We start from the raw sequence: 27,734 nt of genomic DNA on the forward strand, positions 1-27,734 counted from the left end.
GAAAACAGGAGTAGCCTTCGGTAGCAAAGAGAACAAAAATTAGGGGTAAAGAAGATCTGATCGCAAAAGAGGAATAGAGCAAACAAAATTTCGCTTGAAATCTCGGGTAACTCTATAGGAAAAGTCGGATCAAAAATGGATGGTATGGATGGTAGTTAAAATAAATTAATTAACATTCTAACAAAAAGGTATGCAAAGTAAATCGGAGCCCTTAATGTTCGACAGCATAACCTTTCAATCAGGGTTAACGCTGGCGGATTATATGGCAAAGGGCACAGCAAAATTGCTGAGCGTTTCATTCGTAAAGTATCAATGAGGGCTAGGCTGAACTGTTAACCTAGAAGGAATCATCTGGCTAATGAAATCAAAAGGAGCAGAAGCCAATATGAATATAATAAGGAAGCTAGATAATTTTGATGTGGTCATCCTATGGCTGAAGTTGAACAACATGATAGAGACAAGTTAGAAGAGGAGGACAACATTGTAGCAACGAAAGGTATCTATTTAGGATACATCTTCTGGGCAGCCCAAGGCTTACATAATCCTAAACACCAATCTAAATTTGGATCACAATTGGATACCTTTTAACCTGTGACGAATCTTGTGATAGGCGCTTCCGAACTCGAACTCGAAGATCTGATTGGAGAGACGAATTACAATCAAAATTTGAGCTTTTAAAGGAAGGAGTGGATGTCGATTTAATTTTTCATGCCCTTACTAGTGAAAAGAAGGTCTACCTTTCTACAATAAGATTGCTAGGGGAGACTGTAAAGAGGCAGTCCTGGGGGAACTATTGACAAAATTTTGAAAGCATCAACAAATTTCCGAGGTTTAGTAGGAATTAAGGCAATGGAAATAGGAAACCTTAAAAATCGAATTGTACCTAGTCGCAATCTTCTAGTAAGAGTCTGAGAAAACCAGTTTAGATACTCTTTCCAACAAGTGAGAATGATTGGGGACTAGAGCCGCCTTTGGAAATTATGCAGTCCCGGACGCCAGGATACATCGGAAGCAGTTTCTCACCATATGCTTTTGAAAGAGTAGAATAAGTTTATTCCATGACAAAAATAAATCAGCCGGATTTGTATTTTTCACTTCAGCAAGCACTATATACCTGGAGACTTGTACCCATCAGTTTCATCCGAAAAGCAGCCGCGCGCTTACAATTTCGTGCCATATTTTGGGTTAGTCACTCTTAATTCTTTTGTGTTCATGTATGCTAGAACATTGCCTAGAGGTCCGTTCAGGCTATTATGGGAATGTCCTCTTTTTCCGAATCTCGGCATATCTTCCTCAAACGAGATTGCGACATCATACTGCAAGCTGCTGCCTACAGCACATAGATAGGCCATTCGGCGATACAATTACCGAAGCCTTCAAAGCAACAATATCCTCGTTAGTCAGGGTTCGAGGGGTGTATTGCTGAGAAGTAGGATAATATGATAAGGTCTGTGAGGCAGCGACTTACAAGTCCCATGAGCGGTGAAATGCTTCAGAGGAGTGGTATCTTCCCAATATTTTCGTTAACAGTCAAGGATGAAGTCACAAAGAAGCTCGAGAAGGGCGAAATGAAGCGGACGCGTAGTTACAGTGGCGTCAGGTATATCTCCTATTGTTAACAGCGAGATTGTTGAAGTGCTACGGGAAATGAGTTTGTGTGCCGCTAGATAAGGACTTGGCATAAATTTAAGCAAAATTGAAATGACGATATCCACACTGGGATCAACAGCTTCAACTCTAGCGATTAAGCGTCACTTGGTATGGACTTTGATACGAAGTTTGATTGGAGACTAAACATCCAATTGCGAGTTAAAAAATGCAACATGGCTTTCTGGACTTACGAATCGTCACTCGAAGAATAAATGGAAGCTTCAGCCAAAGGTTGTGCGCTCTTTACCTTCGGTACTACTGTACGGTGGGTTGAACTGAACAGAGAATGCAAGAGGACTAAATTTCTGTGAATCTATGGAACTGCCGTTTAGGACATTACTGAAGCTCGGTGATCTAGCCTAACGGATACACATAGAATATCTGAATTGTAGTTTTTCTGGGGTATGGCAGTAATCTCCAGGTGAAGATATTGTTGGTACCTGACATTGTCTAAGCCGTGAGGCCGTTCAGAGATGAACTAAATAGTTGGGGGGAGCTTTCGGAAAGTTTTTGCTCTAGGTTTCCGGACATATGGGGCATATGAATATAGATCGGAAGTAGCGGGTCAACAAGCTTGTCTAAAAGAGTTTCGCTATTGATATCCCGCTGGTAGACTCATAAGAAGTGAAATGCGCTTCCACTACTGACCCCAGATAACGCACGCTCACTATCAATGCATCGGAAAAGGCCTGGCCTATAAAATCCAGATATGTGTAATGTTTTCAGGATCACAGCGAAAGAGGCAGAAAAAAGAATGTGCCGTCAAATCCGACGTAAGAAGTCTCTCACTGCGGCGTAAAAGAATTGATGAAAACTCAACGGACTGGCTTTAAGGTTTAGAGTCTGCCAGATTATAATTCCTTTCATTCATGACGATCACAAGCAGCGCAGTTCTAACCGACCGGCCACTTTGATCTATCTACTTATAATTGATACATTGTTGAAGAAGTACGGAAGAAGGGTATTACCACGTTTGATCGGCTGTGATGCCAATGTATAGGATGATGTTTGAGGAAGTAACGACATAAGTCATCAATCAAAAAGGAGGCATCATTCATAAGTACATAGTTCTCGCTCGCGGCTGTGAAACAAAAGCAGAGACTTAATATTTAGAGATCACTTTAGAACATTACAAAAGCCATAACGATTTTTAGGTGCATTGCTGGCAAAAAGTGAGGATCCATGGACGTATATGGTAGAAATACATATATCGTGGTGGCACTATGAATAATTTCTTGTAGGTCGGTAATTTGGGCTTGTGGATCTAATCATCACAGCAAAGAGGTTATATAAAATCTAAAAGCTGGCTCATGTTAGTATTACTATGGCCAAAAAAGATGCCCAATAGCACCCAAAGATTGACACTCTTGATATCCACATATAGATGCTGGCGAAGAGGGCCATACCCAGAATTTCTGAAGATAACAATAGGTCAGAATGCTGCTTAATCCTCAGCAAGCTCGGCAATTATTCTAGGTAATCTTCGAAATCCTGAAACCGAGAAATAACATGGGAACACAGTTTACCTTCAACATAAACATTTTTAATAGTTTTAGAACAAAAGTAGTTTGAGTGTATTTTATAGACAAGTGCGCTTAAGCGGCCATAGAGGTAGATTCTATAAGGTGTATTCGTATAAGGAAGAGCTAGGAAGATGCATATCTTTGTCTTCTGCACAAGCAGGGTACAGATATCTAACTCCACCACCACGAATTTCTTCAGCTGGTGGATTAAAAAGCAACTGTTCTTCTTTTCCAGTAATTAAAGCATAGTAGGTCACAGAGGATCCTTGACAATACTATTGGTCGCAATTCCAAGACAAACATAATTTAGCTATGTGCATCGTAAGCTACTTTTTAAGCCACCTTAAAATGAGAAGATTGATTTATAATACCTTCCAGATTCGCATTACCACTTACCACGAAAAAGGAAGGTTTTCAAAAAAACATTAGTCTGAGTAAAGGCAGCGATGGAATTATAATCAGCAGCAGTGATATAATGAACAAAAGATGAACATCCTACCCTGAGGAATACATGAACTTCTTCATCTCACACTATATTAGCGGCAATAGACAAATCATTTGTAAAACATGATAACGCTATTCTTTCAATTACTCCATGTCCTTAAAAGCGGTAAATGTCAGTACCAAAAGCCAGAAATCAAAGTAAGACAAGGCGTTCAAATATACCTATAAAGACACATCGACTTAAATACTAAGCGATCTGGAAGATATCAACTACTTAAGATCGGAGGAGGGTTAGAGAAAAAGATGATTGAAATAAACCTCTATGCGATAAAAAGCACTTTCATCATACCCTTTCGCCACCGCTTTTAATTCCCGGTAAAATATTTCAACAGTCTGCAGTTTCCACTTCTGCTCTCCTCTACTATGCCACGTACTGTTAGGGAATTTTGGGCTACAGTGGCAGCCACTTTCCATGAACTACTAATTATAGTAGCACAGAAGGAACATTGACGTGGAACGGCCTCAACTGTGCTTGTGTTGAGGTGATACCATTTACAAATTTTGAGCAAAGCAGAGAAGGCGGATTTAGAATTTTTGATTCGCCAAGCGACATCATGTTCGGTGTCACCGCCGACAGAAACAATGCTTTCTAGATATACTGATAAACGCCTGTACTGTCCTGTGTGCATTAATGCCGGTGGTGGTGATGGTGGTGTTTACCTCCAGTCAAACTCTGCTCGCTTACTTTTCTAGACCTGGAGCCATTTGGCGAATGTCAATAACTTGGTGAGAGAGTAAGCAGATATCGAGGTGTTTGGGGAGAACCCATTGAACCCTTCCATGTCCTCCAGCCAAGGTAGCATGTAGAACGTGACGGTACGAAAAGAAGAAAAAGATCTTGGTGATAAGATGGAACTCTGCTTGACCTTGCTTTCGACTTCAACTTCCTATGAGATTCTATCTCGATGCAACACCATTACGTGCCACTCTGAAAATATTATAGTTATTAGTTTCTCTTGAATGCCATTTCGCGTAGATCATTCCGAATCCACTCTTTGTGATCTAATCTCTACACATTGCTACATAATGATCCAAAGGTGTCAACATGCCCGGTATGGGAAATCCAATATGGAAACCAAGATGCTCTTTGCCGATTAAGTAATAGTTGGAAGCACGCAAATACCTCTATAGTTGTGGCAATCTTAACGATCATCTTCTTCTTTCAATCATTGAGAAAAATCTAAGACTCCCAGCATTTACAAATGAGTGGAATTACTAACTCTGTAGAGGCGGCAGGGACTGCACAGAAAAGATTCCAAGGAGATTATGAAGATCGGTTGTTACGGCTTTACTCCTATTGAGTATGTTTAGAATTTCACTTTTATATGAAGGAACAGCCCGTATCCACATCTTACGGTAGCTTGCTACATATCCACGAGAAACGTCGTGAAATGGTTTCTCCACATCTTCACTTCCTCATCATCGTGGATTAGTCTCTCATAGGGCCATCGAAAGACTTATCCAGGCCTTTTCCTGATACTGGATATGATGACGAAGTCAATGTTGGGTCAGCTTCTGAATTTCTGGCCAACGCAATAACGGAACTCCTTTTTTCACTACACTAAACTTGTCCTACTTTCCAATTCTAACGGAGCTCGAGCTCTCTGCCCAGCTTGCAGCCATTAACACAGCTCTCAGCTTCTTATGATCATCGAGTCGCCTCCATGTTTTCGCAATTAGCCAAGCCATGCAACATCCCTTTGCGATGGATGATGGTCGGACGATGGAGACGGTCAGAATCCACTTTGCGGGAGACACGCCCACGAAGGTAAGCAAAAATTAGACGATGGTCACTTTCAAGGTTAATGTCAACACCTTTTTGTTACGCGTGACTACCTCCTTTACACAACCCATAATATATATTGCATCAATACTAATCTTTCTCCAATCCAGCATTCGAAAAATTCAACACCAAAGAGATTTCATGCCGGACTTTCTTGCGACAGTTTCGGGCTAGCTGAAAGCTTCTTGGATGTCCTTAAAAATCGGTCTCCGTCGTTATTCTCAAAATTTTTATTTAGGAAATGTTTACTATAGCAGAGCTCGTTTCTGTGGTTTCAAAGCCTGCGATGAAATGTAGTTTTATCTAGGGCTCGACATAGGCAGGACCATACAGCCTTTTTTCAGTGCGAAGTCTTGACAAAATAACCTAGAATCAGTGGGGCTGTTTTCACGCTCCGCATGTACTACATCACATGTTCAATTTATAATAGTTGTAGTCTAATTAATTTTTATGCACTAAACTGCACTAAAGTATTTACCCAGTTATTCGCCTTTCAATGAGCCCCCGTTTTTTGACGTTTCACGGTTGTCGAAAAGCGGGATGCTGCGCCGATTATATTTGATTTGTTTTGTGAAATGCGTCTCTCTAGCAATAGCAGTTCCATTTTGTTGTTTTGTATTGTAGTTTTTGCTGGAGATAGAAATAACTTTGCCTCAACCACCTACAACTATGTCCGTAAATAAAGCGATTACATGGGAATATAATTGTCCCTTGAAAGCCGATCTTATTTTCCAGTCCTTCAGAGGAAGTGAGTTTGGCGATCAAATTCAGGTAGGCTTCCAAGGTTTATGTCTGACAAGGTTATTGAAACACAAGCATGTGTCGCGGATCCGGAAAGCAAAATCTATGACGGATGCCATCAACTTGGTGACAAATTTGGCGAAATCGGCTATTGAAACAAATGTTGTGCGATGGTCACCCTCGGCGTAAAAAACGCCTTTAACTTGGCGAGGTGGAAAGAGAATATTGAGGAAGTTGCTAGGCTCAGAGTCTTATACGTATTATTCTCAAGTTTCTAATAGAAAGGCGGCTTTGCTGCGACTCAGATGAGGGTCCTAGGGAATACCGAATAACCTGCGGTTTACCATAAGGTCCTTTATTGTGGAACATGATGTATAACGGAGTGGTAACATTGCGTTTCCCTCGCAGTGTCACTTCCACTTCATTCGCAGATGACATCGGAATTACAATCCTAGCAAGCCACGTTGACGACGTCGAAGTACACGCCAACGAAGCAATATGGCAGGTAAAGTCGTGGTTGCAAAATGCTTGACTAGCACTTGCAGAGCACAAAAAAGTATTAGTTCTGGTCACTAAGCGTAGAAAGAATACGTCCATAAAGATTAAAGCCGGAGATTTTCGATGTCGAACTTGAAGCAACTTCTGTAATATGCAGGGGTCGAAGACAAAGCCATCAACAAGTCATTTCAAGAGTAGTTACTTCGGTGTTATTGTACGCAACACCTATGTGGGCAACCGTATTGGTAATGTTAACAATAGAAGAAAAATAGCAGCGGCTTCTCGACCTAGTCTCCTCCAAGCATGTTGCGCTTACCGAACGACATTCAACCACGTAGCATTTATAATAGCTGAGATGATACCTATCAATATCTTGTTGATTGAAGTCCTTCGGTTTCGCGAAGCTGGGGAACTTAACGCGGCCCGACAACAGCCGGCAAAGGATCTATCATTGGTAGAATGACAGAAACAATGCAACGAGAGCAAGAGTGGACACTGGCCTCATAAGTTGGTAACAAACGTCGTAAGCTAGATTAAACGCAGGCTAGTAACATGTGCTATGACTTGACAGAGTTTCTAGGCGGACATGGTAGTTATCGAGGGTACCTCCATTGATTTTGTCATGATGATTCTCCTAACTGCCCGATTTGCGAATATGTAACGGAGGATGCGGAGCATGTACTCTTCCACTGTCCAAGGTTTGCATCATACAGAACGGAAATGGAAGCGGTAGCCAATATCCACTTATCAGTGGAAAACATAGCGGACAATATGTTGAGTTCAGGTGTGGAAAGCGATGGAACAGGCAATAAAGAATACCTATGAAATACTATGCTAGGAGGAGTTTAGAAGGAAGAAAAGGAGGGGGGATGACCATCAAGTGATGTAATACGATATGGCATTCCCGCGGGAAGAGTAGATGGAGAAGGATGAAGTTTTAATGGTTAAATGTCCCACATAGCCGCATAACAGACGTCTGCGGTAGTTTCTGAAGTTTTCCGCCTACCATGAAAAAAAGAAAGCATGTGTTACGAGCACGTATGCGTTATTTATACTCTTAGTATGAATTCCAGGACTGTCTTTTCTATCCCAATATACAATCTGTTACATAAGAGCGTGGTCACCGTTAAATAATAACAACAATTGATTTTTCGAAAATTCGAAAATTTATTGATAATTTGGTCGTCAATACTGAATGCAAATACCTCAGTAGCAAGTCTAATCTCCTGCATTGTCAATTATGGCCTGGCACCGTCGGGGCATACTTTCCACTAGTTTTTCTGCATATTCTACCGGAAAAAAACCTCCAAATTTTCCGAATTTGTCGAGAAAGTTGATGTAAATTACATGGCTTGCGTCTGCGAAGCTGCATTTTCATCAGAGCCCACACATTTTCTATGGGATTTGCATCCGGTGACTGAGATGGCCAATCTAAATTGACAACTCCGTTTTGCACCTTCTACTCACTACACACTCGACTTCGATGTTTCGGATCGCTGTCCTCTTGAAGGATCCATCTTTCATTTTTCTTGATATACCATTGCTTAGCAGATGGTAACAAAGCCTTTTGATATATTTTATTCATTTTTTCGGCATTTAAATTCTCGGTAAATAAGACCAAAGTACCGAAACCTTTGTTTGAGAAGCACCCCCAAACATGGACCTTGACGGGGTGTTTAACAGTCCGTTGAAGCATCCTACTGGTGGAGGTTGTCCAGGCGTGTTTGATGCTCGGAAATGCCCAGAAGGAGGATTCATCAGAAAAAATTACGTTGCTCCAATCGCGGTCCAAGTTTTCCTTCGCCCATTCCACTCGTTTTTCAACGTGTTTTGCACTCAACATTGGTTTTTCCAAAGTACTGCGATATTTCAGTTTATTGGCAAGCAAGTGCCTGCGAATCGTTCCGTAAGATATATCAACACCTTTTGCTTTCAATTTCACAGCAGCTCCACGTAAAGTCAAAGTTGGATCTTTCGAGAATAATGCGAGAATCTTTTTTTCGTCTTTTTTTGAGACTTTGCTTGCACTTCCGCGATCAGGAAAATCATCACCGTTACCGACCTTTTTATAGCGATTTATCCACTTGCTAATGAACTGCTTCGACTTTCCCATATATTTCGTAGCACCAGTTTGCGTTAATTTGGGTCCTTTTTCATACAAACATAGAAAAATTGCCTCAAAGCGAGAGGCAGAGAGAACAGCGCTCATTTCTAAAAACCACTCAATTGAAGACTCAATTTGACAGAGAGCTGACTTTTTACAAAAAGCATGAAGAACTGAGGTGCCCTCTATGTCATAGAAAAAGAAACAGGACGCTCTGATTTTTTATCTACGTGTAACAGTGACCACGCTCTTATGTAACAGACTGTATATATGTTCACGTTGAGCACATCGCGCAAAATCACCGTGGGAGAGCGGATTTCTGCCTTAATATTCAGGTCAATTTTCAATAAGTAGTCTTTAGAACGAAGTAATTCGTCACAGCCAAAGATGATAAACATACTCTGAACGCCATGACTGAATAGTCGAATGCAGTAAGGTCTCACGATAGCAGGCTGACTTCCGACAGTATGTAGTCTGTAAGCACTTGGATTTCGGGATGAGATGGCGGGAGTTATAGCTTGCATTGAAACATCCTGGCATCGGGTACGCCATCCGTGTTGATCATCATCATGTTTCATCTCAATTTTATTCACAAAAGAGAGTTTACTTACTACAGCCATAGTAAACTCCGCAAAAGGAGAGAAGAATTCGCGGACGTCACCGTCCACAGAAAAATACAATCAGTTAATCAGGGGATCCCGCCTACCATCACATTCGAATGGAGATTTCATCCGTAGCGGAGCTGCTACACAAGCTTGAGAAATTGACTGAACAAAACTGCCTTTCAGTTCATGTTTGGTGAGGAAGTTCCTTGTTTTTCAGGTAAGCCTTGGATGAGCCTTCTACATTCAACTCCGGGGGCAAACAAAGAAGGGCATCATTATGGACAGTGTTGAAAGCTGTCTCAATATTGGACCAGTGAATGTTTATTTCTATTTCTATTCATTACTGAAGGTGTGGGCAAAGCATGTCAGAATAACAATTTAACTTACAGAATCGTATCTTACTCGACCTACGACCTCTAAAATGGATAGTATTCAGACTACGATGTAACACCATACTTTCACCCAGACGCTTTGACATTCTCTATACTCTACTCTATGACTTCTCTAACTTTTGCAAACAAATCACCAAGAAAATGTTTATCGGTTTGTTTGACTTACAATGTCAAACTAGAATAAATAGGTGCGATTGATGCACAGGTTGACTAGAAGCCGTTCCATTGCGTTCCATTGAAAAGTACTAATCGAGACCTTTAATTCGATACCCCACGTGACTATATTTGATGAGAAAAAGTCTTACACCCCCTTTTGCATGTATGGAGACCCCCCCTTAAATTGGACGTAAAAGGATGTAATTCACTGTATATGTAAGCGTTCACAGTTCCCACCTTTCTACCAAATTTGGTGTCAATCGCTATAACCGTCTCCGAGAAAAATGCGTGTGACGGACAGACAGACAGACAGACAGATGGACAGACAGACAGTAAACCGATTTTAATAAGGTTTTGTGTTTACACAAAACCTTAAAAAGTAGACCTAAATCTCTTTTTTCGGCAAACCTACACGGCTAGCAACGGACAATGGCTGTGGTATCTTTCACTTGGATTCGGCCGCCGTTTGGAAAGTTGATAAGATGGCACAGATCGCCAAGCGCATTGGTCATATGCCACAACATGCAAGAGAAATAAAGTGTACCCCAACACTATTCTGTTTGGAATACGACTAGCAATCAACAGTCTTACGAACAGTCTTACGAATATTGAGTAAATTATTCACGCACCACTATGCATAACTAGTTATGAAGCCTTTTATCCAGAAGGTGCAAAAGTATATGAGAATCTTTCGCCAAACTCTAGTGGTTTATCATAGGGAAACTAACATATTAGCATTCAACAACCTTTCAAACAGGGTTGCAGCGGCGTGGTGACGTAAGGGCTCGACCTGCAGCGAGTGCTTGCCTTTTCTTCCCAAATTGTATCGGAGGAGTTGGAGTTAAGCATGATTTCTGCGCGTATGGCATGGCTAGTTTCATGCTTCCTTTAGCCTATGCTTCGGACGGAAGGGACCTTGAAACCTGAGGCTTCCAAGATATCTGCATTCGCACGCTACAAATCAAAATACCCTTCATCCGCTTATAGTATGGGACCTACTAGGTACCTCAAGAAAAACTTCAAGCTTATGCTTTGTTAAATAATGTTTGACGATAAAACATGACCAGAGAAATATCCATTAATTTTAATCATCAACCTGCTTTAGTAAGGAACTGCGGACGTCCGGGTGTTGTGTCGGGATCCACCAATTCGATATCCCTAAAAGGTGTCTGGCGCCTGACGTACGCCATCGCTCCATTTCAGGCAAGGTCAGCCACGTCTTCTTTTTCTACCATAGATATTGCCCTTATAGATTCTCCGGGCGGGATCATCCTCACTCATACGGAATAGGTGACCCACCCGTCACAACCAGACGGTTGTGGTATCGCTCATAGATTTCCTCATTATAGAGGCTGCGGATCGTGCATCCTTATATAGGGGACAAAAATTCTTCGGAGGATTCTTCTCCCGACCGTGCCCAAGAGTTCGCAATTTTTTCTGCTAAGATCCCAAGTCTCCAAGAAATACATAGGGGCTGGTATGACCATTGCCTTGAACAGTAAGAGCTTTGACCCTATGGTGAGACGTTTCGGACGAAGCAGTTTTTGTAAGCTGAAATAGGCTCTGTTGGCTGCAAAAAACAGTGGGCGGATTTCATCGTCATAGCTGTTATCGATTGTAATTTTCGATCCTAAATAGGAGAAATTTTCAACGGTCTCAAAGTTGTAGTGTCCTATCCTTATACTTTTCGTTTGGCCAGTACGATTCGATGTTATTCGTACTTTGTTTTTGGCGCTGACGTTCGCACCATGTACTTCGTTTTGCATTTATTAATGTGCATCCCAAGATCTCGCACCGCCTGTTCGATCTGGGTGAAGGTAGACTGTACATCTTGAGTTTTCCTTCCCATAATCTCAATATCACAGCATAGGCCAGTAGTTGGGTGGATTTGAAGAGAATTGTGCCTCATGCATTAACATCTGCATCGCAAATTACTCTTTCCAGGGCCAGGTTAAAAAGGATGAATAATAGGGCATCCCCTTAGACGTCTTACACCTTTGTTTTTGTTGAATTGTCTCGGAAGTGATCCTGCTGCTTTTATCTGGCCTCGCACATTGGTCAGGGTCAGCCTAACCATTCTTATTAATTTTGTCGAGATACCGAATTCTCTCATGGCCGCGCACAGATTTTACCCTGATGGCACTGATGGCAACTGATGGCGATATTCCATCAGCTTGTTCATCGCTTGTCGCAGAGATTGCTGATTTGGCAGGAATGAAGCCTCGTTGGTATGGGCAGATGATTATCTGGGCGTATGGGGCTATTCGACCTAGCAAGATAGCGGAGAATATCTTATAGATATTCTACTACTCAGCAACACGATACGTCTATAATTGCTGCATTGTGTGATATCTCCCTTTTTATGTATGGGACTGATAATGCCTCGTTGTCAGTCGTCAGGCATTGATTCCTTTTCCCACACCTTGAGCTCAGTTGGTGAACCGCTTGGTGTAATTAGTCGCTTTCATATTTAACCAGTTCGGATGTAATTCAATCGGCTCCTGGCGACTTATGATTTTTAAGCCAATGAATTGCACGGACGGAGTTCGTGATAGGTTCTCTGCTCGTGCCCACGTTTTTGAGGGTGCAATATTGCCCAGTATGCAGCATTCTTCCATTCCGTTGTTAGCTTACATTTCTTGTCAAACCACATTAATAACGCTCTTCTCTCTTCGTTCTTTTACCCTGTCATTATAGACACTGAGCCGGTTGAGCTAGCACTGAGATCACCACTAAATGGTAGGTATTCCCACTATGGTTCTTGCTCCCATAGTGGTGATTATTGTGAGCTCATTTTTAGCGCAGGAGGGTTGAGAAAACCCTTGTGGATAACGTCTAAAGTGGTAACAGTATATTACTTAGTTCTTCCATCCGTTCCCTATAACAATGTCCTTTCGAAATTGTCACTTTTTATCAGTTGATGGAATTGAAAGCATATTTGACGCCCAACATCAGGATGATTCAATATATGACGGCTAGAATGAGCTTTGTAAAGATTAATTTACCACTGATATGGATCACCCATCTATTGAATGAAAGTGGAAGTAATATATATTGTAAGGGGCATATCTTGGGGTTGCACCTATCGTGGAAAAGTTGCGAGAGAGGCGTCTTCGATGGTATGGTCACGCAATTCGTGCAAACGAGAATTCACTTGCAAAGATTGGTCTGAACATGATGGTAAACGACCAATAGGCAGACTTAAGCAACGGTGGCTTGATACGCTGGATGGGGATTTGAAAGCCTCGAGATTGCACCCGGATCAGGCATTCGATAGAGCCAAATGGCGAAGCCGATCACGACGAGCCGACCCCGCTTGTGAATGGGACAAAGGCTGAAGAAAAAGAAGATTGTAAGGGGCATATCTCAATGATTTTCCTCATTGCGTTTGTAAGGCAAATCAGCCGATTTTATTGCTTCTCCCTAGCTATTTTTCTTCTATCTCCGAATTAAACCGGAAGCGTTGTAATTCCCGATTTTCCTTCAACTGTTTAAAAGTTTTTCTAGTCGTTACCAGTGTCCTCTTCTGCGGTATGAAGTGCAACGTCGCTCTATTGAAAGGGAAGGTTAGCTGTGGTGTTCCCTCATTTTATTCTTTTATAATTTTAAAATTTCTCTTTCCCTAAATATTGTTCAATAAGGACTCCGATCGGTCCCGCACAGAGCTTCTTAACGCACTTCCCTTGCTGGTGTTTATAGCCAACTTAATCTATTGAGCCAGAATCTCACCCTATAAAGTGAGTGCGTTTTGTTTCGTATTCTGCCATCGTCGGGCTAAAAAGGGTGTAAAATGTAATAGGCAGCCGCTTTTGACATGATGAATTCTATTTCTGAGGACACCATTTCTCTGTCGGTAATGCCCTCCTTCGCCAAGGTTGATTATAGTTATCATACCATACAGTCCTTAATGGGGTATAACCCGCCAATCACACTTACGTCATGGTTCAATGTGAAATGTGCTTCACCTCCCTCGAGGAGTTCCCTCAAAAATTGAGACTGATTCAAATCAAAGTAGTTTCTTCATTCTGTTCAGGGCTCCAGTATGTCGTGGGTTGATAACTATTTTCTCTTTGTCAATCATACATTCTTTCTCTCTCTTTGTTAAGCATAGGTACATTGACTTATTCTTGGATGTCAAATTTCCTGCATCTTTTCCTACTTTTATTTGGCTTGAACCCGGTCAACCGCCGACTGTTATTTGCAACCTTTCACATGTCTTCCTGAGTTGGTTGATTTCCGACTCTTGGCATCCGAGGGATCCTTCTATTCCTCTAGGATCTACAGTATGTCCTTTAATGTTTTGCTTGAAACAAAACCTTATTAGAATCGAGTCGATGTCTGTCCGTCAGTCTGTCTATCTGTCACATCCGATTTATTCGGAAACGGCTAAACATATTGTCACGAAAATTGGTAGGAGTGTGTGATCTGTTGTTCCCTTTAGATCCAGCAAGTCGCACCGTTTTGTGTTAAGTTTACCGAGGACATGTGAATGGAGGGTGCAAATTTTTTTTTCGTAAAATGTGGCCATGTGGGGTATCAAATGGAAGGGCTCAATTAGTAAACTGGTTCGATGTTTGATATCGGGTGAAACATACGGTAGTGAGGGCTAAAATATGACCATCAAAAAATGTAATAGGTCTCGTTCCTATCCAACTGATAAATCTGAATCTCTAGGCAGTTTATTTGTTTAGGGTGAGGATAATATCTATGGCTGTAATATTTACGTAGTTTGGAAAAATATGAAGGAATATGTTGGATTTGTAGCTATATACGGATAGACAAATGTGCGTTGAAGTTTCTTACCTTTATACCCGAAGCGCGAGCTTCCGGTATTCCGACTTTTTTAATTGTGATTTCGCTATTGTCTTCACATTGACGAAAAATTTCGTTTACCTTAGCCGCTGCTAGGTCTAGCGATTCTGCCAATTTGCAGAGAAAGTTTTTCGCCATTTTCGCAGCGGAGTTCTTCAGCCCTAATGTTAAATTTCCATTCTGAGGGCATTTGATTCGATTGACGGTCTCGGTCTTTCATAGGATGTCGATTTATATCATTTCACCTTGTCTAAGGTCGATTGTCGACTTTTCGTCGGTCACCTTTTGCTTTGGCCCAACTTTTGTCCATAGTGCCGCGTTTCCTTTTCGTGTTTTCCCCTGTTAGGCATTGAGGCTTTGAAAATGCATAAGAAAGTCCTTACTATCGTGGCTACAAGCCCGAAAAACGGAGGGAGGAGGAAATGTCACGGCCGACCAACTCAAGCTATATTTTACCGACACCGCAGAAAGGATCCCACCTTCCATAGTCTTTAGGCAAGCGCCAACTCTAGCTCAACTTGTAATTTTCTAGACGTTTGGGGCTACCTGGTTGCCAGGGTTCCGTCACATGGAAGGTACAAAAAGCGCAATGAACCCCTGAGATCCAGATGAAAAGCATATCCTAGATAAAGTCTTTTGTGTTTAGCTTGATGGTCAGTAGTAATCCCATAGTGGTTTGATCCGAAAAGGATGGCAATTTTTGCGAAGTTTTACTTCAAAGCAAGATTTCTAACAAGAATCTAGGAAGGACTATAACAAACAGTGCACAGGGTACACGTTTAACGTTCTGCACACAGATATTTAGTGCTAGATGGTCTCCTCTTCATAGTTACATGCAGCATCTGCCATGATGGTAGCCTGAAGTAATTGGATGGAGGTGTTTTCGTAGAAACACTTGCATATCAAGCCGCACACTTCTTCCCTGATGATCTGTAGTAGTGATTCCCAGATTTTCGGTGGCTCTTTTGTTCTTGGTATTGATCCCCTATATCACACCGAAAGTTTTGAGAAGGACGCGAATGTCCAAGGTGTTTATTACCACCACTTTATTTATCCCAAACAACTTAGTAACAAAGCGAAAATAGCTACCGTAGGTTGACGTAACTAGTTGACGAATGAAGTTTCATTTGGATGCTTGCCCATCTGAATAATGCAGTCATTAACTTTATCGTGTACTTCAACCTCATAATCATAACCAAGTCATGTATCTGGAAAATTGTTTAAAATTAAATATTTTAGGTCGTACAACGTATGGCCTAAAAATATTACCGCTATTCACATAATGCATACTGAAAAATTTCAGCAGTTTTCATTGAATGTTACTCTCAGTGGAGAACGCTCTTTTATTCTGAAATCCCAAGTCAAGTCTAGTACATGCGCTTATCACCCTTTACATTCCCTTATCCACTAAAAAGGCATTTAGGTATTATATTATTTAAAAGCCATATTTCAGCACGGTGACACACTAGGCCCTGAAATCATGCTCCCTAACAATAAGCCCATTGTCTAGGCTCAACGGCATGGACACAATAACAATCCTAACAATGCATATCGTTTCTGCATATACTATACTTTGGAATGTAGCGTGAAAACGACAGCTACTGGGTGTAGAGGGGGTGAAAAGTCCGAAATGCATTATTTTGCAGCAGAAAGCTTAGCAACTCTCCGGTGTGTTATTTTTCATTAGAAGTCAGTGTACAGATGAAGAAAACTCCTAAAACCCAGCAATAAATTATTGTTTCGCAACAAAACTTGGTAGCATGAAAGCAACACTATGCGTATATGCCCCAGTTCCCCCACCGGGCCCTTCTCGTCCTCGTTTCATCGGAAAAAGGATATCAGCAATATTGCCAAGAGGAACTGGGCAAAAATCTCGGTGTCCCACATTTGAATTGCTCCACGTCTCAATATGGTACAGGAGTCATGCGCGCTCCCATCTCGGCCCAGCACGAATAGTATTTTGGTGTTTTTGCAGGTCTAGCAACTTGAAAGATGCTTGGACTGCCGCTGGAGGGGCTGTTGTAGAATTTAGTGTGCGCATGGTGGATTCTAGATTGAAGGAAGGATTTCTTCGTAAAAGGAGGCGATGCTGGTGTGTAGGTAGCATATGAAGTTTGGCGCGTTTTCTGTCTTATGGAGACAAGTCACATTGGGATACTAAGTACTGAGTAATTTGAGGTTAAATGTGATGTAGAGTTTAAGAATCTTTTGAATTGATTACGTGTGTTGAAAGGCATTCATAAATAAAATTAGCTTTCATTGAAACTGAAAAAAGGAGCTGATATATAAATATTGTATCTATTAGTCATTTGCTTTGATTCATGTAGATACTATGTAAGTGTCCTACGTGTGAAAACCAAGTCCATATTCCAAGAAAATTCAGATTCAGATCACAAACAGATAATTTTTAAAATATAAATTAAAATGAGTGTAATTGCAGCTCAGATGACAATTATTAAAACAAATCAAAAATGTTGGAAGTTGGCGATTTGGGCATGAAAAAGTGCATCGTTTTCTTATTTAAAAAACTGTGGATCTTCTGTTCTGTTTATACATATCTAGAAATTTAGTTATTTACTAATTTTCAAGAGCTGTTTACACCATGAGCTGAGGAGAGTTTTATATATCGGAAATGTCCTGTATAGTCAATTTGCGTTACGGCTTGCCTTAATGGCGACAGTTGTGTGTAACTTGACTAATGCAGGAAAGTGATGGATAAAAACAACTAGTTCATTTTATTGTTGCACTTTTATCTATTCTGGAAAAACTGATTCTATCATACTCTACAATAAAGAAAAAACTGAATAGTTCAGACGAAAATCTTCGTAATCGGTCCCCTATCTAGGTACGCATAACTTTTACAAACGCTTAACTTGGCCGGCTTCTCTGTCAATTGCACATAGATGCCAGTTTAGTAAACTTTTTCAGGTAATGTTAAAATAAAGATGTATTATAAGTTGCCAGCGTTAACACTGATTAATAAATAAAATAAATAAACCAAAAAAAAAAAAAATTATGAAAATGGAACTAACAACAAATAATAAAAACTATTTTTTTTCCTAAAAATTTATTTATTGGTTGATTGATTATATAATTTTGTTGGAGTACATTGTAAACTGGTTTTGCAGCAGTTGACAACTAGCAACACTACTTTCACCGGGTATGTCGGGCTTCAATATGTAAAACAACCCACTAAAGTTTTGAAATACCGCAAAAAGCAGAACTTTCGTTTGCTATTGTTTTATGTAAATAATAGTAGGATTTCCATTAAACATTTCATCACTGAGCACTATATCGTTATTTGTATGACTAAAAAGGGTTGTATTCCTAGAAAAAAGGAACACGCAGGAATGGTCTGTATTTTCAGTCACGAATTTCAAAGAAAGGCATCATATTGCATTTTTGTGGATTTTGTTGTATGATTGCTTCTGGGAATGGATCTCATTTCATTTCAAATTTGTTCTTGTTACCCCATCACTTGTGTAGAAAACAATTAGATTGCCATTGTATATGGGTTGGGGGGTCTAGGTGCAGGAAAAATGGCCTGAAAGTGGAGGAATCTTTTGAGAAACTTTAAACGCCCATATCTCCGTTGATATTGAGAATTTCAAGAAATGAAGCTTAATTGGTGATCAGTCGTGTAGAGGAGAATTAGATCTTTGAAATAGCGTATGAGTTTGGCGGTCTAGGTGCTGGGAAGTCGAGATGATCCTTCTAAAAATGTCTCCTTTATCACAGGTGAATGGACGATTTCTTAGCGGTATCATGACTGTCTGGTTGTGGATAAAATCGGGCGGTGGCTTATGTTAATTCAGCCCGGAAAGCTAAATTTGGGAAAAAAAGACATAGCGGGATTTGCTTCTGATCTCGGATTGGTAAAACTTGTCGTGAAACCAGGGTGTTTGGAGTTCTTTACTAAGGCATGCTGGTTATTGAACCATAATGATAAACATAACCTACCGAGAGAGGACGGGACAATTACTCTTGCTTTGGAGAGTTTCTGATGCTTTTCTTTGTGTTTGTTCCAACGACAATTCTGTTTTTCACATGCCGGCTTAGGTGAAAATGAAGATGGCGTTAAATAGTGAGAACTACTCAGTTATTTGGTTTTATTTTTTACCCAATTAATTCTCACGGAAACTATGGTGTAGGTATCATGCGTGCTAATGTGGAATTAACTACACATACGTGCCATTACTACCGCAGCGTCTATCAGCTCCCCACACAGCTTTCCGAGTAGCTTACACGTTTCCTCTACTCTGCCACATAGTTCTAAGGCTATTTACTCGTCGGCTACTTTAGGATAGTGGGTACCATTAAATGGTATAACTTGGGATGGACCTTTCGCTCTTTCTTAATATGTGATCAAGACTTAATGCCGTCCTTCATTTGTAAGATTTTCTTTTACCACGACCGCGTGACCTGAATACTCTGATGGAACGTAACAGACATTTCATCAGACTTTCATCAAGTTGTTTAAAGCTTTTCGCTTCGAGGTAACTCTATGCCTCTATGCGCATATTCAGGCGTGGGGTAGCCTCAACATAATATTAGTGTTGAGATAGTTGTAGTTTTAGATGGTCCCAAATATTCAAAAAAATCAGCTAAATATTACACTTGAGATTCAAAGAAAAGTTAATTCTGCCTCAATCCCTTCCACAGATGCGGGGAGAGCGGAAAAATACTCTTCAACTCCTATAGACGAGACTATTAACTAATTGATAACAATATTTTAACGAGGAAAGCTGGAATAGGAATAAAGCATCATTTGCGCCAATACTATCTGTAAAAATTTGTTAATGGACATTTAATACAAAGTTACGAATATATAGATACCGAGGGACAACATGACAACGAGGTTTCACTTCGATAAGAAGTTTGAAACACGTTGGAGTAACAAGGCAAACTGGGAGAGCGTGGCTGCGACATACGGCTTAAACCAGCAACTGATTACTTGGTACACTGACGGATACCTCACAGCAGAGGGAGCGGGTGCCGGTATCATTGGTTCAAGGAAAATGTACTTTGAGCCAATGGGCAGGTACACTAGCATATTCCAGGCGGAAATATACGCCATAGACAAATGTGCCTCCTTTAATCTACAAAGGAACTACAGGGGGCAGAACATAACTATTCTCACCGATAGCCAAGCAGCGATCAAGGCACTTAGGTCCAACCAGGTGAACTCTAAACTGGTATGGGAATGCCTTGAGAGTGTATTCACACTCGGCTCGTCCAACAAGGTCTGGATACTTCGGGTTCCAGGCCATACTGGGTTGGAAGGCCACGAGGCAGCGGATGAACTAGCCAAGAAGGGAGCAGGTATACCTTTACACGGGCTAGAACCCTTCTGTGGAATGGAAAGCGGTTTCATGGGTATGAATCTAAGAAACGAAGAGAAACGGTTGAGGGAACTATATTGCGCGGGCCTACCAGGGATGGAGCAGTCCAGGGTGCTTATTGGGGAATACAAACCCATGCATACAAGGGATTGCTTAAACCTCACCAAAAAGAACCTCCGAATCATAGTGGGAATTCTCACTAGTCATTGTCGGCCGAACTATCACCTACGGAAGCTAGGGATATCTACAGACACTGCCTGCAGGTTTTGTGAGGAGGAGGACGAAACCTCTATACACGTCCTGGGACAGTTTCCGGCACTTGTGCAAAGTAGGTCGATACATCTGGGAGAACACTTAATACCAGATGCAAAGCTGAAACATCTGGAAGTGGGGAAAATACTAAAGTTCCTAACGGTTACAGGCCTGCTTGAGATACTATGATCAATAGGTACACTATAACCAGTAAAAGGGGCACAATAGTTCTTCAAGGACGCGGTGCGACTTTCCCTTAACAGAATAATAATAATACGAATATAGTTTTCAAAGTTCTTCATTGGAAATCATGAAACATTACTGAAAGGTTTTATTAAGATATCTCTAAGTTGAAGTTAATGTCCATGTTTTTGTTTTTTACAGTTGGTATATAAGTTGAGAAAAAAACTAGGTGTCTTTCCTTATCCTGTAAATATTTTTATTTTTCCCCCGGATATAACTGTTTCGGGAAGGAGGTACGTGGTCTCCGAAACAAGGTCAAGGGCAACCATATTACGAGTAAGGCTTCGCTATCAAGGCAAATTAATAAAAAAATTTAGAGACGCAAATAAAAAAGTAACAGTTTGATGAGCCCGGGCTAATCCCCTCTATGACCAAGAAAAGGGAAGTGAATTCGATCTAGATGAGCCGATCCCGACGCTGAACTGGACAGAGGCTAAAGAAGAAGATTTCATTATGGCATCGGATTGTAATGATCTAAACTCAGTTAAGGAAAATGCTAAACTACAGTCTGGAAGGCTTTCTCTAAAAGCTAGCTGATGATAGATTCAAAAGTGACTTCTGAAGGTAAACTATGTATATCCGATAATCTCGACGGAGGCGACGATCTGTTGCCTGAAGCATTAACAGCGCTAGATCTAATTCAATTATCTCAACACCGAGTCCAAGTTGAGACTGTTCTACGATAGTGTTCTTTCTGTATCGCTACATGACAGTGGCACAAGAAAAATGATCATCACTGTTGTTCAAAGATTGAAGCCTTCGTTAACACCTGCCTGCGTGATACTATTTCAAACAAAAAACTTGCGCGATACATGGGCCTATCACCCATATGCGATGTGATCGGAAAGCGGAAGTAGCTATGGATATGTCACACATTAGAGAGGGACGATAATTCCCTTGCTGCTTACGCCATGCAGGGTCGCCCCAAGAACGCTTGGCACAGGATAGTAGAGGAGGAGTACGGGAATTTTGGGAAGTCCTGGGGGGAGCTGCAACGCATTTCACGAACGATGGGGCGTAGCTGTGGTTGACATGTTATACCCCACCAAGGGATAAATGGCAACCATATTGATGAGCTTAAATCAAACATCACGATCTGATTTTAATCCCCAGTCATCTAGTTTCTCTCTAGGATGTAGATGAGGCGGTAGTGACGATTAAATTAGGCTGTTTAGGTGTGATCCGCGCAAAAATAAGGGTGACATTTGTTACTTCCTGGATTTTAAATAGCAAAGAGCCTATTTTTCTGTATTCAGGCGATACAAAATCTTCCAAAAATATATTCCGTGAAAACATGAGTCCCACTCTAATATTTGGAAGCCACTAGAGTGCAGAAAAGAATTTAGATTTTACGTTTACATGCCCGTTCCTGGCCGAAACCCGAGGGACGCGAAATGGGTTAAAGAATGGATCCATCTATTCAATTTACTCTAGACAATTGTTAAGGGTATATTGACTTGTCAAAAGCTAAGAGTTTCTCCTTTATAAATATAATAAAAATGTGATTCAGCGTCCTGAGATTTTCTCTTGCCGACGAGAGTAAACACGGAGTTGATGAGGAATTGGTTTTAAACGAGATTTTCACTGCAAGACCGCGGTCCAGTGTGGAGAGCATCATAGTTGTATAGTGCTACGAACCAACTGAGACCTCCGAGATTTTTTTTCGAGCAGTCTTCCTGCAAAATCTAAACTCTTTCTTCTGTGGTGGATATTTCAGGACGACGATTGTCATTGTGTCTTTGGATTAGTTCCCCGGCGAAAACTTTGAAATCACGGGTTGTGCTGGGAAAATAGACACTCATGAAACCACGCGTAGATTTAGGGATTAGAATTAAAATCGGGAAGAAAAATAAACTTACGAAGTAGGGGTTCAAAAGACATGGTGTGGTGACTTTTGAGAAGCAAGAGAGCCCACAGCAGTCGAGGTTTTCAACTACAGGCAAATGGGGGGTGGAAGTGGCACCATGGCACCAAATGTCAAAACAATATACTGAAAGTGACGAAGGAAGCAACAAAGGCAGATCGCTTGTCGACTAAAGTGAAAGGTTGACCTCACACCGTCGAGTGAGCAGGTTCCCCTGATACCAAGGACATCGAAATATAAGTCTTGGGGAAATTAAACATACCGTGAAAGGTGATGAAATATGTACAAGGATCAATCCAAGGTTCATGAAAGACAAAGCCCCAATACGGAGGAAATATCCTCCTAGCTGAGCTATACAAGATTTTCGAGGAGCTATACAAGATTTATAAAGTGATAAAAAGAGAGAGAGAGAGAGAGTATGTTATACGCTCAAAGGGTAGTATAGGTCCCAGGGCGAAACGTGGATTTGTGCTCACGATGGAGCATAAAACCTGGGAAACGCCTGCTGAACCAACACCAACAGTATGTATTCCTCGGAGACCTGGGTTCTTAGCAAGAAAAATTACGAACTCTTGGCCGCGTTCGAGAAAAGAATCCTCCAAAGAATTTTTGGCCCCCTAAGGATGGACGATTTCATAGTCCACATAACGACAGAATCTATGAGCGATACGATGACCGTCAAGTTATGGATAAAGTCCAGCTCAATAGGTTGCGGTGGGCGGATGACTTAATTCGTATGGAAGAGGATGATCCAGCCCGGAAAGTCTATGAGGGTAATATCAACGGTAGGAGAAGAAAAGAAGGCAGGCTCTACCTGAGATGGAGCAATGGTGTAGGCCAGGACGACAGGCAGCTTTCAGGGATATGAAATTGGTGGACTTCGGCGCAAAATAATATGGCGGATAGAAAAAAACTAACCCAGCAATCTTAATTATTTTAGTTCAACTTGAAATTACATATGTACTCAAGATGCTGTATGCCCCTTATGCCACCTCTCCGCGGGGTTGTGGCTGATAAATCAAACTTTTTTAACCTTAACTTTTTAAGAGGAAGTGACCGTTATAATTTTTCAACTGGCTTTGAGAGAGAAGGTGTCCTGCATCTCCATTTATACTCTCTTTTCTAACTGGGAGAATGAGATTCAAAGTTAAAACCTACTATTTTGTCGTGGCGGGGATGGCTATCGCAATTTTTTTACGGAGTTAGAGAGGGGAACTTCCCCTTCCCCTTTCATATTCCTCCATCCTTTCTCCTTAACGCAATAGAGTTGAAAATTAAAACATTACCATGACGACATAACAAGAACTCGCCTTAAAGGCCCATGGCTTTTTAGGAAGAGGGGGTGATCACCATGAGCTTTTATCAGGACTGAAGGGCAAGCGCCCCTCCCCCTCTGCATAAGCTTCTTGCCCGTACTAGAATGGAGTTAACAATTTTACCTTTATTAATTTTCATTTCGAACAAGCGAACGGTGTGAAGTTGATCTGTCGCTGCGTTATCTACTCTCGAACTGCAACAACGTGGATGCTATGCATATACAGGGTGCAGCAGCATAACTTCCTTTTTTCAAAACTCAATAAAAACTATTGTATGCATCGCAAAATATTTATTTATTTTTTATAATGTAGGTACATGTCTAAAGTTTTTATTTACATTGTTTTGAAGATCAAATCTGTTAGGTGACGTCCCCCATTCTCCATACATTGCGTAAACCGATTTCTGGCGTTTGTCATGACTCTTGTTAGCATAGCAGGTGTTATGTTGGCAATTTCTTCTTGGATGTTGGTCTTCAAATCTTGTAGGGTTCTTGGACGGTTCACATAAACACGGGATTTCAAAAAACCCCATAGAAAAAAATCACAAGGGGACAGATCGGGAGAGCGTGCCGACCATTCCAAATCGCCTCTAATTGAGATAAGGCGCTCTGGAAAGTGTTCCCTCAAAACAGCCATCGATGCTCTTGAAGTCTGTGCTGTTGCACCATCTTGTTGGAACCAAATCCAAATTTTCTAGCCATGGGAAAAAAAATTCTGTAGCATGTTTACATACCGGTCCGAATTCACTGTCACTGTAACCTCATTTTCCTCAAAAAACCAGGGACCAATAATTCCAGCTGAGGAAATTGCACACCACACTGTGACTTTGGGTGAATGCAAAGGCTTTTGATGCAATTCTCGAGGGTTGGTGTCAGCCCAGTAGCGCATGTTTTGTTTGTTAACCGACTCACACAAATGAAAATGGGCTTCATCGCTAAAAAAAACAAGAATCTCAGACGCGATCATCCGAAAATTGAAGTCACGTTCTGAAAGTTCCTGCACTATCGCCATCTTGTAGGGATGAAAATGAAGATCATCACGAAGAATTCTTCTCACAGAACGATCGGATAGTCCAAGGGCAGATGCGTGTTTGCGCGCAGAACGCCGTGGCGATCGCAACATTGACGCTTTCACTGCCTCAATGTTCTCAGGTGATCTAACGGGCCGAGGGACTCCAATTCTTCCTTTTGTCGTACTTGAAGTTTGTCTGAATGTAGTGACCCATGTAACAATTGATTTGTGGCCTGGGACGGGAGCCAACGGAGCTCAATTAAAGCGATTCCGAAATGCACGCTGTGTTGCAATAACCGAACATCCGCTTGAAAAGTAAACCTCAACGGCAAAGACACGCTCCTCACTATTCCAACGCATGATAGCGACTGAACCGTGTCGGGACAAAACTCCGCTATGACATCAACTAACTGAGTGGCGTGCATTTTAAAAAAGGAAGTTATGCTGCCGCACCCTGTACATATTAATTTTCATGTTGATCGATTGAACGGCTTCGAACTCCATCTATTACAAACGAATATGCATTCCAACCACTTCCATTTTTATATCATAGAAGAAGAAGATTACGCATTTTGATGGCCCGGTGATATCCTTCAGATCGGCAAAATGGTTTCACCAAAGTAAGATAAACCATTGATCACTTTGGCGACCGTAAATAGTACATTAAATGTAGCACATTTACCCCTAATTGATTAGACTGCGTGAATTTCAGCCAAAACAAATTTTGAAATTCAAATTTGAAAATTCATTTAATGTGAGTGTTATGCGATTTTACTGAAGTGCAACTAAATACAGTTAAGCAATCTATTTAATTAGGAGAAATGGAACCTAATTACAAAGTTCCTAGCAGCAATTGGTTTTCGCTCGCTGCTGTTGTCAATATTTTTTGGAGAGAACAACACTTGGACAAATCGTCTCTCTCGCTGTAATGTACCGAATCTTACGGTCCTAAAGGGGTGGTTTTCCCCGAAGATATAGCCCTAGTTGTAACTACAAAGCATCAAGTGGGTTGTAAGTTACCCTTATGCAAAATAATCCGTGCTGTAAAAGTGTGGCTAGAGTGTGGTTAACTGACACTTCCATTCCGTTTGGAAAATGGCACTAACTAGCGTAAGCAACGCGCAAAACCACTCTCCGGTCTATGAAGAATAGCCCACCAGGACTCTCGTATTATGGTGGTTAACACTTCGATAGCTGAAATTACGAAGATATATAATAGAAAGCCACTATCTAAAAAGAGAGATATATGAGGTTAACCGCTGCCATCAAAAACGAGGAAAAAACATTTCACAGGACATAAAAGTCATCGTGTGCACATTCGCAAGCTTAAATTGAACCCTGATGATCTAAACAGCGTCCCGAAAAACTAGAAGCACCTAGTCTGGTGTCCAAAGAAAAAATTTGATAACAATTGGGCAACTGTTGTAAGACCCAGTCCATGAAAAGAACTCAGCATCTCAACCAAGAGCGAAGGGAACGCCAAGATGCCGTACAAAAAAGGATGTTTAAGTCGATAAGATTCAGAAATAATATCTGCAAGGCACTTTGTGTTTATGGAATTATCATAGCTAATATCTGCGAAATACTAACAACTGACATAGCTGTATTCGGTGGAATAAGCGGTCAACTCTAATATCAGGAATATATTCAAAATTCATTCAATTCAAAATTCATTGTCCTTCTAGCTTTTCACCATTGGTAGAATACTTTGTCGTCTTGTTATTTCTCATGGAGCTTGATGTGTCCACGATTTAGAAGCGTTTACACCAGGAAGAGAGTCTGAAATATTGGGTTGTGAAAGTTTGATAAAAGTTCAAGCTCCCTTGTCGTAAAAGCAACGATGATTGGGGTTGATATTCAATAAAAGCTTATCCAACTTGATTCCGGCGCTTACTATGTTCCCAGGGTGAAAAACTTAAAGATTTCAGTGGGTATGGAAGCTATCCTCAGAGCTTAATTCTACATCTAAACCAAAAATTATTCAATTTATAGGAGGGAACTTTATGGTATATCAAACAAACTTTATTACTTACATAATATCTCCTAGTTTCAGTCTCGTTTGTATAAGGGCACAGCTTTTATGGTCACTTGTTGTAACGGCCCGCCGTCTTCGGGGCGGAATTTTTGGAGCAACTAGTCCACCACCTCCTTCACCATCTGGTCCACCGGCCATTGTGCTACCTGTAAGCCGTACCATAGGTGAAGATCCTCTTCGACGGTTCGACATGTGTCGACCAGCTACGCCCCCCAGCATTCTGAAACAAATAAAAGGATTCATTGACAATTAAAGTAGGAACAGAATTAAAAAGAGTTTTTATGGAAAATTGGAAGGATTTTAATTATCTTTTAATTGCAGTCAGAAAGGAGAAAGCTCTACAGGCATTATTATTAGCGAACATGATTGAAAATTTAATGGGAATATTGATATTTTAATACATACATGAATGATGTTTGATAGCGAACTGGATATTGGAACCAAATGATATTAAATTTTCAGTGAAATCACCAATAACTGATGGCTCTATTCATTGTTATTTATTGGTACTGCACACGAGCTCATGTAATATTTTGTGCAATTGGAGGGTTATGTTTTATAGAATGGCAACGAATGCATTTGAAATTGATGATTAAAATACTGGCTTCCCAGTTTTGAATAGCTAATAAAATCGAAAACAGTTCACAGCAAAAATAAATAAGTATATGTCATTGCTAAGAAGTAATGTTAATGGGTGAGGTGGGTTAAGCCTTACATAATGTTAGTTATTACGGTTTCCTCTATATGGTTATTATGATGTCACTTAAAAAAGTTTCGGATGTATTCATCATATTTAGTGATTCAGATTTCATCATCATCATCAACGGCGCAACAACCGGTATCCGGTCTAGGCCTGCCTTAATAAAGAACTCCAGACATCCCGGCTTTACGCCGAGGTTCACC

General features: G+C 40.9%; 1 protein-coding gene across 1 annotated transcript in view; it reads right to left on the reverse strand.

The window, feature by feature from the left end:
- LOC119653695 (voltage-dependent calcium channel type A subunit alpha-1) overlaps nt 1–26,874 on the reverse strand; it is a 399,598-nt gene extending 372,724 nt beyond the window's left edge. The window contains exon 1 of the mRNA XM_038058565.1: nt 26,830–26,874. Within this exon, the coding sequence (XP_037914493.1) occupies nt 26,830–26,831 (2 nt within the window). The 5' untranslated portion in view covers nt 26,832–26,874. The remainder of the gene's footprint in view (nt 1–26,829) is intronic.
- Nucleotides 26,875–27,734: the final 860 nt, after the last annotated feature.

The sequence above is a fragment of the Hermetia illucens genome, chromosome 4 (assembly GCF_905115235.1).
Source record: "Hermetia illucens chromosome 4, iHerIll2.2.curated.20191125, whole genome shotgun sequence".
Taxonomy (NCBI): domain Eukaryota; kingdom Metazoa; phylum Arthropoda; class Insecta; order Diptera; family Stratiomyidae; genus Hermetia; species Hermetia illucens.